This window comes from Etheostoma spectabile, chromosome 16 (assembly GCF_008692095.1).
Source record: "Etheostoma spectabile isolate EspeVRDwgs_2016 chromosome 16, UIUC_Espe_1.0, whole genome shotgun sequence".
Classification (NCBI taxonomy): domain Eukaryota; kingdom Metazoa; phylum Chordata; class Actinopteri; order Perciformes; family Percidae; genus Etheostoma; species Etheostoma spectabile.
Genome location: NC_045748.1, coordinates 15,618,290 through 15,631,254, shown reverse-complemented (window position 1 = coordinate 15,631,254; position 12,965 = coordinate 15,618,290). Strand labels below are relative to the sequence as shown.

The 12,965-nt window shown below is 39.3% G+C and overlaps 1 protein-coding gene across 16 annotated transcripts in view; it reads right to left on the bottom strand.

The window, feature by feature from the left end:
- Window positions 1–547: 547 nt before the first annotated feature.
- Window positions 548–12,965, bottom strand: part of mapk10 (mitogen-activated protein kinase 10) — a 33,039-nt gene continuing 20,621 nt past the window's right edge. For 5 of the 16 annotated variants that reach the window (XM_032538878.1, XM_032538891.1, XM_032538893.1 and 2 more), the window contains exons 9-15: window positions 10,852–11,034; window positions 8,463–8,587; window positions 7,649–7,675; window positions 6,898–6,961; window positions 6,667–6,744; window positions 3,332–3,470; window positions 548–2,181 (exon numbers count right to left, since the gene is read on the bottom strand). In XM_032538878.1, coding sequence (XP_032394769.1) covers window positions 2,175–2,181; window positions 3,332–3,470; window positions 6,667–6,744; window positions 6,898–6,961; window positions 7,649–7,675; window positions 8,463–8,587; window positions 10,852–11,034 — 623 coding nt within the window. In that variant the 3' untranslated portion in view covers window positions 548–2,174. Of the gene's footprint in view, window positions 3,476–6,636; window positions 6,745–6,897; window positions 6,962–7,648; window positions 7,676–8,462; window positions 8,588–10,851; window positions 11,035–12,139; window positions 12,212–12,965 lie in introns of all 16 variants that reach the window. The other 11 variants (XM_032538879.1, XR_004335532.1, XM_032538882.1 and 8 more) reach the window with 11 other exon arrangements.

Sequence of the window (12,965 nt, the reverse complement as noted above, 5' to 3'; positions counted from 1 at the left end):
GCAGAGCAGCAAAGACGTGAGTGAAACAATTCATTTCTACATTCAGTGCTGACAACCCAGCTGTTAGAATCATCTCAACTTCAGACGCATTAAACAGAACCCAACACACCTTTTTTATTACAGCAGAATTGTCTGGATGGATGTCTTTAAAAAAAAAAAAAGATCACATTCAGAGAAAGACAAACAAAATAAGGAGGTTTCAGTATTTGTACTCGAAATGCAGAATGCAGTTGGGATGGGTAAAAATGCTCCTGTTGTGATAATATGTGGTTGTAGGAGTCAACTCAAAACACTTAGACCTCATTTGTGAGAGATTCAACATTTTCAACACACAAAGAAGTTCAAAGTTGCACCCTGTTTTTTTTAAAAGATTGCCCTGGGGCCAGACCCTGAAAGAAAGCCGTCGCTTATTCTGGAGACGCCACCCTCAGTGACCCTCTTAGCTCTGTGAAGGTACTGTAAGTCTGTGTGTGTGGTTCACTGTACACAAGCCAAAGGCAGAAAAGAGTGTTAACAAAGTAGCCATTAAAAGTTGTGTATAGAATTTTTTCGGGGAGGGATTTTGTACATGGACAGGGTGCTTTAGGTAGACTCCATGCAGACAGGAAACTGCGCTGTAGCAGCTAAACCAGAGATTACAGTTAGATGTGAAGTGTCCACCTGAACACTGCTGTCGTTACTGCTCAATGATGTAACAACGTCACGACTGGGATTGAACTTTTAGTCTAAACTAGTGGACATACGAGTCATGCAATTTCCACAAGTAGGAAATATAATAAAAAAATGTTTGTTTTGTCGTGCAAGAAACAAACACAGATGTCTATGTTTGGTTCATCATGGAGCAATTAGCATCCTTGAGTTTCTAGAAACATTATCTTTGTATGTTGTCAGTTACCTGATTGTCATGTGATGACGGGGAATCCAATTGTTATGCATAAAGCAGATAGTAATCTGTTTCTCACACAAAAACCAGAATGTCTTTCCATCTAACGGCAAAAAATGTTCATTTAAGTTATTTCTTTGCTGGTAAAATTTGATTTCTCAACCCAGCTTCTTTTACTGGTCCCTTGCCCATAAACCTACACAACCTGCATGAGAACATGGAATATGGCAGTGGAAACCAAGGTAACATGAGTTATATAACTAAGTATAAATAACACATACACAAACTAATAAACATGTTATACTGTAGATCACCTGCTTCTAGTTGGATTGTATTTTATATAAAGCACAAGAAGAAAGCTGCAGTAACACATTAGTTGCAATTAACTAATGTAGCTAAAATGTTGTTGTAAGCAGTGAAAATAAACCGTGTTTTGAATAAGATAGACGTCAGATTGCCTCGTATCTGGGCGCAATATAATCGATTGGATGTGACCTACAGTAGTGGGCTGTAACTGGACGATGTGTCACAGTCCCAGTTTGAGAAACTCTGGTCACACTATTTTATGGAGATTCAGTTAGAAGGAGAAATTAAATAAATGGTAAAATCGATTTAATTAAAAATGGTAGAAAACCTTTCATGTTGTGCAAAAACTAGTATGAGCACACGTGCGTTTTAAGTCATACGATCTGATAAGAGCAATTTGATTTCACACCACAAAATGTCCCTTTAGAAACTTAGGCGAAAGTGCCAACATCTCGCCAAACTGTGTTTTTCTTCCTTAAATGTTTCCACCAACATTGGTGGCTTGGGGATTCGGACATTTTTAAGGCAGAAAAAGAAGAAGCAGAGAAAAAAATAACCCCAAAAATATATATAATTTCTGCACCTGCAATGCTTCATTCCAAAAGGCACTTGCCATATTCAGGTTCCATCTATTAAAATAAATAAATCAATAAATAAATCTTCCACCTAAGAAATAATGTAGTTAACGTAACTGTTGGGTAGCCTCTATCCAGATCCTTTTTTTGTTTTTTTGTGGTAAAATGAGTTTACATTAGAACAAAAAGATGCATTGCTACAAGGTTAACACTCATCGCCCGCCTTCAATCTACCTCCTGTATCATTTGTATCTCTTCCTAAAAGCCTTCTACGTTTCAGACAGTCAAATAAATAAGTGTCATCTCCTGGTGGCAACACCCCAGACCAACCTCCTGTACCTATGAGGGGCTAATGGTACACAAAGACATGCAGGGCTGTGGGCCAGTCCGTGGGGTGGTGGAGGGACCGATCATACACTGCCAGGAGAAATAAAAGGGACATTACACACAAATCAGACTTTTTGAACCCCTTAAAGGTCATTTAAGTCTGAAAACAATCAAAATAATTTATTTAAGAGTGTACTGACGCTTTAAGTCCCAAACTCAGCCCTGACATTTACTAATGTCTTAATGGCTTGGTAACAAACAAAACAACACGCACGCACGCACGCACGCACGCACACACACACACACACACACACACACACAAACTCACACTCACTCGTCCTATCCTGTGACCAGACCCCCCCCTTGTCTGGAGTTGAGTTAGTTTACATCGTATATAAACAAAAGTCTTTATTCAGACTCATTTTAGCATACAGTGAGATTAGCATTGTTTTAAATTTAACCATGCAGGACTACAGCAATAGGTAGGAGCAACTGAGGTGGAAAGCAGTGATGTGGCAAGGTGCGCTAGTCAAGAAATAAACTCCCAGTGTACTGGCCGTCAGTCCCACTCTGTGTGCCCTTCAGCTGTACAGAATTACATTATTTACAAGTAGCGCCGGGAGTGCCGCTCTCTGGGTGAGAGCGACTACATATCCCTGCAGAATAACCACAAAAAAACACACGCATCAGGCAACCTTACAATGGGGATTGTGTTAGGTGGGAATTGAGGACGTCTAAGAGGTTAAAATACAGCAGTGCCATTACAGAAGGATTGGATAAGGGAAAAGGGAAAAGGAGAATGTATTGTACAGTAGTGATGAGCAAAATGGCAGCCCACCTTGCCACAATGATTGGAGCATAGATGCTTTTGAAAGGAATCGTGAGACCTGCAGCCCACCAATATGCACTTTACAGGGGATGCAAGTCAAAGCATTTGGTTGTTTTGTTTGGATGCCATATACATGATATGTGGGGTAATATAAGCAAAGCAACTAGAGGATCATTAACATATATCTCAGCTCATTTACTTCAGTTTAAATACCACTGCTGTTTTTGAATGACAATGCACAGGCTTTAGATTTGATCATTTCAGATTCAGTGATTCCATAACTCAGGTTTTTGTTCTTAATATAATCATTTTGATCTTTTTTTTGTTGTTGTGTTTTTTTAGTCGGTCATTTGCGGCTGGGTTCTTCACCTTCGGAAGAACATGGGGTTTCGCAGGCAGGCGGCTAGTCACCTGCAACACCCCAGGGGTCCTGCAGAGGTCTCCAGGCTGCTGTCAGTGTCTGAGGCCAGGGTCTGGTCGGTGGACATGGAGGAGATGTCGTTTATGGAGGGGGAGGGAGGGAGGCTCTCGCTGCTGTTCACGGCTGCACCTGTGCTAAGGGAATCAACAGCAGCAAGGGGTTACAACGTAAAAGAGTCCTGGCAAAGACAGGAGCAGAAATACAACTAGTAGAGATATTTTGTAAGTGCACACATTGAAACGTTGTACTGTATCTGGATTGGTTCAGTGAGGTAAAAACATAAACAACACCTGTGGGACACCACAACCACAGTGTGTCTAGGATGAAAAGAGATAAGTAAGGTTTGGGTCCAATGGATTTCACAGAAGGTAATTGATAGTTTCAGTATAAGTGCAGACATTGACTGGATTGGATCTTATACTGGAATATGTCAATATATTTTGTTTTGATGGCATCAAGAAATGTTGGTATGCCGGTATGTATGGTTTTTGTGTCTGCAACCTTTAATGATACAGTTATTTACCGTTTTTATTTTTTGCTCAGGCATTCACAATGTTACATGCTGCACATTGCAATCCAATGTTCTCATATTGATCTTGTTTTGAAGTGGAAGTTGAAGCAGCTGGCAGTAAACCTTTTGAGATTTCATTAAAGAACTCTTAATTCAGACCAGTCAGATGCTATTCTGCCATTATTAGTGATAAACACTTCATTAGAGACCCTGGACCCCTCTGTCTGCTCATCTCCCTGCATAGACTAAATTAAGCTCTAAAGGATGATTTGATCTCCAGAATTAAAAAGGTCAATTTAAGGTTTTTAAATATTGTTGAAGGTTTGGAGGTGGACACGTCTCTTCAATGTTATGTGGATCTGTGGACTAAACTTTAGATGAGCAGACAAGAATGTTGAGAACAAGAAAGATCATAAAGTGTCAAGGAACCAAATTGCTTACTGACTGACTTTCATTAAATCCTCAGTGAGTGGGTTCTTCTCTCTCTGATTTAAAGTGTATGCGCAAAGCAATAGAAAAATGGGCCGTCTGCTTTTGCAATGGTAGTTGAAAGAGCAAAGCCTGATTAAAAAAGGATGAGAATATTGCCAAAATGAGTAAATTGCACAATCACTTTTACTTCCAAGCATACCAGCAGTCTCCCTGTTTCTACAGAGGACGTGCACAGTGCAGGGCAACTGTAAATCAGCTGTTTGTGTCTGTTCCCTGTGGGAGGTAATTGCTAAATGGAGACTAGTGGGCACTTCAGCTGACCCAAACTAAAACACAGAACAAAGCAGGATTAATGGCTGGCTATAATTCCAGCATTCACTTCACTTGTAAGTTTACTTACAGTAAATACATCAAAAAACATCTGTTAAAAGACATCATGCGGGTGCAGTATAAGTTTAAATCTTAAAAGATAATTTGAGCGAAAAACCCCACTAGTAGTTGTGTGAAAGATTACTGAAATGGAAGATTAATTAAGCGTTTAAATCCTAAATTAATTAGACTAATCTTTGAGGAAACTCCAAAACTGTGATGAGATTATAACTCTTGTTATGTTCTGCCTTGGCACTGCTAATACGGTCTGAACCATTCTCAATCTTGCACTGTACAGCCGCCCTCTGTACCCTTTCCATCTTTGGATATGAAAGGCTCATGTAAGGAATGACAGTTAATAATTTTGTAGATGATATATATAGTGTGACACAAACTAAATATGTAGCACTGGTCTGGTAACATCTATATAAACAATAACAGAGTATGAAAAATGTAAAAATGTCTAACACACACGCAGTAACACAAAAAGAGCTGCAAGACCCGTCTGGTTCTGAATGATTCTTCATGAAGGCGTATAAACTTTCTACAATGAGAGGCTTTCTATACACTGGTGGTTTAGTATTGTGAGAGAGAATTTGTTCAGACCTCACATTAATTTCTCTTTGAGGTCTCATTTGGCAGTTAGCTCTCCGTGGTCAGCAGATGCTACTGTCTCTGCAAGATGTAGCTTCTGTTTAATTTTCTCATCCTCAAAATGGAAGTTTGTGTCTTTTACAGGTGAAAAGCTGTTGTTTCAACCAAGCAATAAGCTATTTTCAGTGATGTCTGGGAAGTCTGGTCAGTGTGCTAACATGACTCCATACTGCCTCTCTGTGGCTAACTATGAGAACAGCCTGACCTCTTACTTTACAAGGAAAACGTGAAATCCATAAAGCTACATTTTCCAAATCTCTGCCAGCCTTTAGTTACTTTAGAATTAAAGATTACGAATTATTTTGAATCCATCCAAATTATTAATGAGAAAAGTATTTATATAGCTGATGTACTACGAGTTTTTTTCAAGGAAATGTGATTATATAGCCTACCTTTCAATTTAATTTTTTTCTATTATTGTATTTTTTTTTACTTTTTTCTTTTCTCACTGTGTATTGAAGTACAATTCTTCCTAAGTTTATTTATCTTATGTTATTATGTAAGTTTGTAATGATCGCTGAATGGAAACTACTTCTTTATTTATTTTTGAAGTATCATGCCTAATTGTTCCAAAATTGTATCACATGGTATTTCTGCAAGTATGCAAATAAAGTTGTTAAAAGATTTAATAAAAATGAGAACAGCACTCACAGAGCTTGGATGTACATTTTAAAGACAACAGAACAGTATAAAATGAGTACTGACTTGTCCTGTGATGGACTCCAAAGGACCCAAATCTTAAGTCATGACATGTTATACATACACATACACACTCATTAAAGCTATAGTGCGTATTGGCTGCCGCTTCTCAGCGCGTCCACATGATACACGCCTTCAGTGACCCCCCCAACCCCCTCCTCCACACAGTTGCCAGTAGCAAAGGAGGACACAGAGGATTAAAAAAACATAATGGACTCTTCAGAAGAGGTAATTATCTTCACTCGAGTGTCTGCGTGGGATAGTAACCAAAGCCACACTCTTCACAAAGAGAGTTGTGTGGAGCTGATAGTTTTAATTAGCTTTGTAGCAACTCATTTGGCAATGGCTTTAATGTAACAGACGTTGATTAATATCAAAAGGTTACGCACTAAAGCTTTAAAGTGCATACATCTTCGGCCATTGAATATATAAAGAGGCAATAGCAATCACTGATTAGCTGTCCAACAATACCATTTAACAAATACACTTGGAACAAACACAAAACAACATTTAACTTTAAAAAAAAAGAAAAAAAGAAGGAGATGCAAAAGACAGAGACACATGTCAACAACACAATGTGTTTCTCTATTTACAAGTAAACTCCAGTAAGGTTATAGTAAATTCACTTACAGAGCGATTAGGGTTATGCACTGAGAGTACCTGAAGGTGAAGGCTGTCCCTTCACAACGCCATTCTTCGTTCTCTCCTCAAAGTTCATCACCTCTTTGTAAATTAGTTCTGCCAAAGAGCAAAGAAAGGTCATTAAAACATACAAAGTGGTATATAACATGTGTTGCTCATTGGTCTTCTGACATTGCCAGATCACACACTTTTGGTGATTTCCTGATAATGTACAGTATTTGTTTTATGGTTTGAATAAGTAATCCTCACCTTTCCATTCGTCAATGGAGTGTTCTCTTTCATCCAGCTGCTTGTCGTAGATCTGAGGTGGAGGCTAAACGGGGGAGAGTACAAAAATGTTCACAACCCGATCCACAGGATTCATTATGGCTGATATCTCTGGATATCAAACGACTTGGATACAAGTTTACATTGAGAAACACTTGAATTTGGCACTTTAACATGAACTGTGTGTAGACAAAGACATGCCGGCGACAAAGTACACACATGTGGATTATGAAGAAAATAAATAATGTAAATGAAGAAAAAATAAACAGTTGAATACCAATACATTATTGGCCACATACAGTATAACAAAATATTACAGAAAAATCAGGATTAAACAACGCATGGACAGTGAGGTCAGAATCTAGTGGTTTGTCCAGCTAAGATGTCTATGTCCTTCTCCATAGGCTTGTCATTTTTTCTAACGGGACACAGATATGCTGTCTGGCACCCAGTCAACGCTTCTGATCCTGCACCATAATCTCACTGCGGGTGACAAGACCCCCAAAAAACCTGTCTGATAGGACCTTGGAGGGACCGTTACATCCAGTAGCCACAGCAGGACAGAAGTGAAAGTTTTTTTTCCCCAAACAATGATTTATCAAAATATGCATTCTTTCCTCTACAACGTGTACAGTACATTATGATTTGGTTAATGATTGACAACAGTGCTGAAACAAATATGTCTCATTTAACCTTCGCTTATTTTCTTTGATGTAGAGCGGTTGTTATTTACCATGGATATTTGGATGAGATCCCTGGCCTTCATCAGCATGAGATGACATTAGAGAAAGGGAAAACAGCAGAACATGTGTTGAAATTCCATGTCATACATACCACATCAACTCTAACAACAATATCATCATTAAATCAACAACTAAACAACCTTAGACAAGTGCACAGTCATGAAGTACTCTACAAATGAACTACAATGGAGGTGTGTCATGTGGTGTCTTTATAAAAAGCTACTATTAACAAGCAGGATATCTACCGCTGGAATTCATCAGCTAGTCATGCACTCATTAGTAAGATCTGTGTAACTTTATGGTGCTGCAGATGGCCTTTTCCCAATCTCACTGTCACCTCATACTAATGAGGCACTGATGAAGAAATTAGACTTCACCAAATAAACCAGGAACACCACCACTCTTACATTACAATACAGAACAATGCCTTATAAATAGCAGCAAAATGATCTTTCTTTATCTAATGAGTAGCAAAAACATGGGGGTTATTTTACTGAACGTAAAAACTATTAAAGTTCAGATATAAAGAAAAAATGATAATGAGATGTGAAATAACATTTTTAAACACAATCATTAATACATTGATGCAGCAATTATCACTAACACAGAACAGGCTGTAGTTTAAAATGTGATATTAGTGTTGTAAATCATTATAATTGCAGATTAATAAAAATTAGGGTAGTCATCATGATTCTTTTTTATACGCCAATGCCAATACAAAGTAAACAGTGCTGACCAATCAAAGACAGAGGTGAGAGGATCGGGATGGTAATCAATATACAGCTCTGCCAAAGGCCTACTCACCGCCTCCACCTCAGTCGGATCATACCACACGTTGATGTAGGGGTGCTGTAAGGCTTCGTCCACCGATATCCGTTTAGCAGGGTCGATGATCAGCATCTTTGACAGCAGGTCTCTGGCCTGGCTAGCTGTGATTTGAAGAAGAATTAAAACGTGGTTAAGATCGCGATGCAAGAAAATATTCCTTCATGCCGCTGATGTGCCAAAAGAAAATTGGAACACAATAAGGCAGAAAAGGAGGACGAGAGAGAGAGAAGAGAGAGAAATGTCAGGATTTAAAGAGAATAATAAACAACAGCAGCTTGTCAAAGGAAACCAGAATCTCACAAGGCCTTTATCACATGTAGATTAGCAAATGAACACAGCACTGAACACAGAGTGAGAGCTTTGGAAAAGAGTATTTTGAGTATTTATTTTGAATTACATGAGCAAAAATGATAACGTGTATGCTCATCTGCAACACTTTATCAGTCATCCAGATATCTCTGCCTTTTTGATCTAATTCAAGATTCTGGCTTGTCCCATATTGTGTTGGTGCTATTTGTTACAAGCTGATTCAATTTGAATAATGTCTGTAATCTAACAAATGACCTGCTCCCACTGGTGTCTCTCTAAATTTAGTTTTATAAAGACAACAGCACGGAGACTGAAGTGTATTTAAAAAAAACACTTCTTCTCAACATACAAAAGCATCAGCATCAGCAGTCGCTCAGTTGGTCAGTCTCTCTCTACCCTCAGGCCCTTTTGGACTGATCTGAAATCCAAAACCCTTAAAACACACAGCATCTCTCTCCTACATGCACTGACCCCATTATAAATAGCTCTACAGCAGCAAAGGACTGAAGAAACTGAACAGGGAGAGACAGATGAGCCGGGCGCACCCGCTGCATTTCCTCAGCATCAACACATCAATAACAAACGGATGACAAATCTGTAAAATGACTCCTCTATCGCTCTCCTTCCAACTTTCCTTGTTCCTTATCTATCTTTCTTCCCTCTGCCCTACAGTGCTGTCTGTCTGCCTCTTCCTCATGCAGTTCAAAAAATAACCAAAGCCCAAAAGATGTCTGCCTCAGTTCCTGTGACATTACAAAACATACAATACAGCTGCATTCAACCCGGTCTCACACCCTCCCACACGCTCTCTCTAGATGCCTTTCCTTTAACATTGTCACTCCAGCAGGGAGCAGCCAGAATACAAAAGTGATTCATGAGAATTTTACCAGACAGGAGCTTTGATGTTGGAACTGGGTAGCGGAAAAAGCTTCTTTTTCTAAAAAAAATAAAAAATACTGGGAAGAGACGTTGTACGTCTCACTGAGACAGAAGAATGAAATGATGTCTTGGTTAACCCTCTGCATAAGAACAGTCTCACAGAGGCCCACAAAACGGGGTTTAAAAAATACATTGAATGTAGAGGCCAGTAGAGGCAAAATCAAAATGTAAATTAAAGGTTTTCTGAGTTACAAGTTGACCAAAACAAATGTTTTGTTCCTTATTAAGGAAATAAACAAAAGTCTACGGACCAGCTGCTCTGTGAGGCTGTACTTAGGCACAGCGGTGCTTTGAGCTAAATGCTAACATTAGCATGCTAACATACTCACCATGAAAATTGCTAACATGATGAATAGCGTGTATGTTTACCATGTTCACCTGCTTACTTTAAAGTGTTAGCATGCTAACATTTGCTACAGCTAAACACAAAGCACAGCTGAGGCTGACGGTAATGTCATTCCTTTTGCAGGATTTTGGTCATAAACCATGATATGAAATGTCATATAAATCCATCTAATAATTGTAAAAATATTTCACTCAAAACAATCTGATAAATAAATTAATCTGTTTGTACTGCTAAAGTTGGTAGCGCCTATATAAGTAAAAATATGAACATATGCAACACTTATGTGTGAAATGTGCTATGAAGCAGAGGTAGTCCAAACCGCTCCAAGGCGTTATAATTTAATGGACATACAGTACATCAATCTTCTGTTGTGGTTTATAGCAGGCATTGTGGTTTTAACAGGCCTCCCCAGTACTTGTGTGGGTTTTATTACAGTTGCTCTGCCACAACATAACTTTATCTCTCACAGGATATTTTGTGTGTAAGTGTTATTATGTCCTACATGGGAGATAAACTGTACATTTTTCACACCTTATGTTTTAGGACTTCTAAGAAAAAAGCCTATAAGTGATATCATGATGTAGGTTATTACTTTTGTGAGATCTTGCTGTAAATACTGCCGAGCTTTACTGTACACAACAGAATCCCACCACAGGGACATGTCTGTCCAAATACACACATATGCAAAGGTTTTAAATTCAAATAATCAATCTGTCTGCAATCTCATAAAATGCATACAATGCAGTTCACTCATGCAGCTACAGTTCTCACCTTTGAGTTTGTTGTGCTCAGAGTCAGCAGGGAAAAGGCAGTCAGGGAAGAGCTTGGGAAAAGTGAGACCTGTGTACTTTGGCCGGTTCTCTACGTAGTTCCTCACCGTGGGCTGAAGCTTCTTCATGAAATCTGGGGAGGGTGTGCCCAGCTGCTCGATTACCTTGTTCCACTGGTCGATGTCTGGTGTGGTGGGTCAAGGTTAAGGGAAACACACTTGGAATATGCAGCATCCTGTTTGCCACAATGTCCACTCAGGTGCTACACCCACACAATACTATGTGTATTTAGGACAAGGAAAAAAATGGAAATCTTTTGATTTACTCATGAAAGGTTGGACTAATAATAACAGAAGCTGTGGGACCAAATAAAATGTAGTAATAAATAAATAAAGAACTGGGTCTATTAGACAGAGCAAACATGAGCAAAGATACAAAAAACATTCTAAAAACATAATCAATAGGCTACTTCCCCCACATCTGTTACTTCCTAATTTCTTTTCTTTAATAAAAATGCATCCAGTTTTGATGGGATTATTATTTTCTTGGCTTCCTGGGACTCGAAGATCTCCAATAATCCCTTGACCCATACAACACATTCACTTTGGCCTTTGATATATACTTTAAATACATAATACCTGTATATTACCCTTACAATGTTGAGCTTACTTAAAAGCAAGAATTTGGTCAAAAAGAACAAACCTGCTAATGAACCTCCTGACCAGAACCTTTATGATTTGTCAATTACCAGGATACATGTAAGCCGAGGTTGTGTTTGTGTGTGTGCAAATATGGTTGTGGGGTGTGTCAGCTTGTGTTTCTACTTGGCAACAAATACTTCCTCTCTTACCCCTCCACACACTCCGAATAACCCCCTCCCCTCCCTGTGTTCTCACAGAGGGTGCCAGTTGAGGCAGTTAGCTGCCAGGGCTACCATAGTGTCCCATTATTTCATCTTGCTGGAACGCCACACACTTCCACTTCCTTTTTGTCTCGATTGCACATTGGCCATGATCCACCTGGTGGTCAGAGAGGCATTTCTTTATCCTGTAAGGTTCTCATCCATGGCTCTTTAGCAAGATGTTGGATTCCTTCTGACAGCTAGAGGTGTTTTTTCCACAGTGGGTCAATGCCACAAAAGCATGATGCTCCACTGTGTTTGGTGTTATTCATGTCTTGAATCAGGACATCATGCACCTGATCGCTTCTGCCGTCAAGGAAATGCTGTGGGGTTTCTACGATATTCAGGTTTACATGTGAGACAGAGCAAGGGAGCATCAGAAGGATACGGTCAGTCCCAGGGAACAGCACTGTCCCTCTTATCACCTCTCCAAAGATGCAGCCGACTGACCACATGTCCACTGGGTTCACACACACACACACACACAGACACACACACACACACACACACACAAGTACATGCACAAGCATGCACACACACACTCGCATTACAAACATCTATCGAAAATCTCTGAACACTTCTATCCCCGAAATGACTTACATATAAGTACACATAAATATATTTTCCGAGTTCTAATCCTGAACCCCTGTGTTGCTTTTTGAATATTTGCATTTTTAAATATTATGTATATTAATATATTAATATATTTATGTTGTATCTCTTTTCGGTGTTGAAGTTTGTAGTTCGTCCCTAAGCATTCGTCTTATTGCCGATAGCGGTATTAGACCAAGGGAAAAAAGCTTTTGGAGGGGTGTTTGGCTCGAGGTCATGGTGCAAAAGACCCTTGGGTGAAATTACTCCAAACCATCCATTTAACACACTGTTGTGCTAAATGGTATCAAACACCCAGTCACCCTGAGGCTCACTGTGCTGTGACCTGTGTAGACATACTGCTCTTCTATATCATCATTTGAGAGACACTCAGGAAGGTGCCGATAACTTCAGCCAGGTCAATACTTCAGGTCGAAAAGTCTATGAAGTAAATCAAGATAAGCAACGACAGGGAACCAGCCCAGAAACTGATCAACAAGCAGAATATTAACAAAAGGTGTGCATGACTACTGTTCATTAAGCTACAGTAAGAAAGGATGGGGTGTTATGTGATAAGAATTTCAGGTCGTTGTGAGAGCAGAGATAGAGGGAGAGAGCTAGTG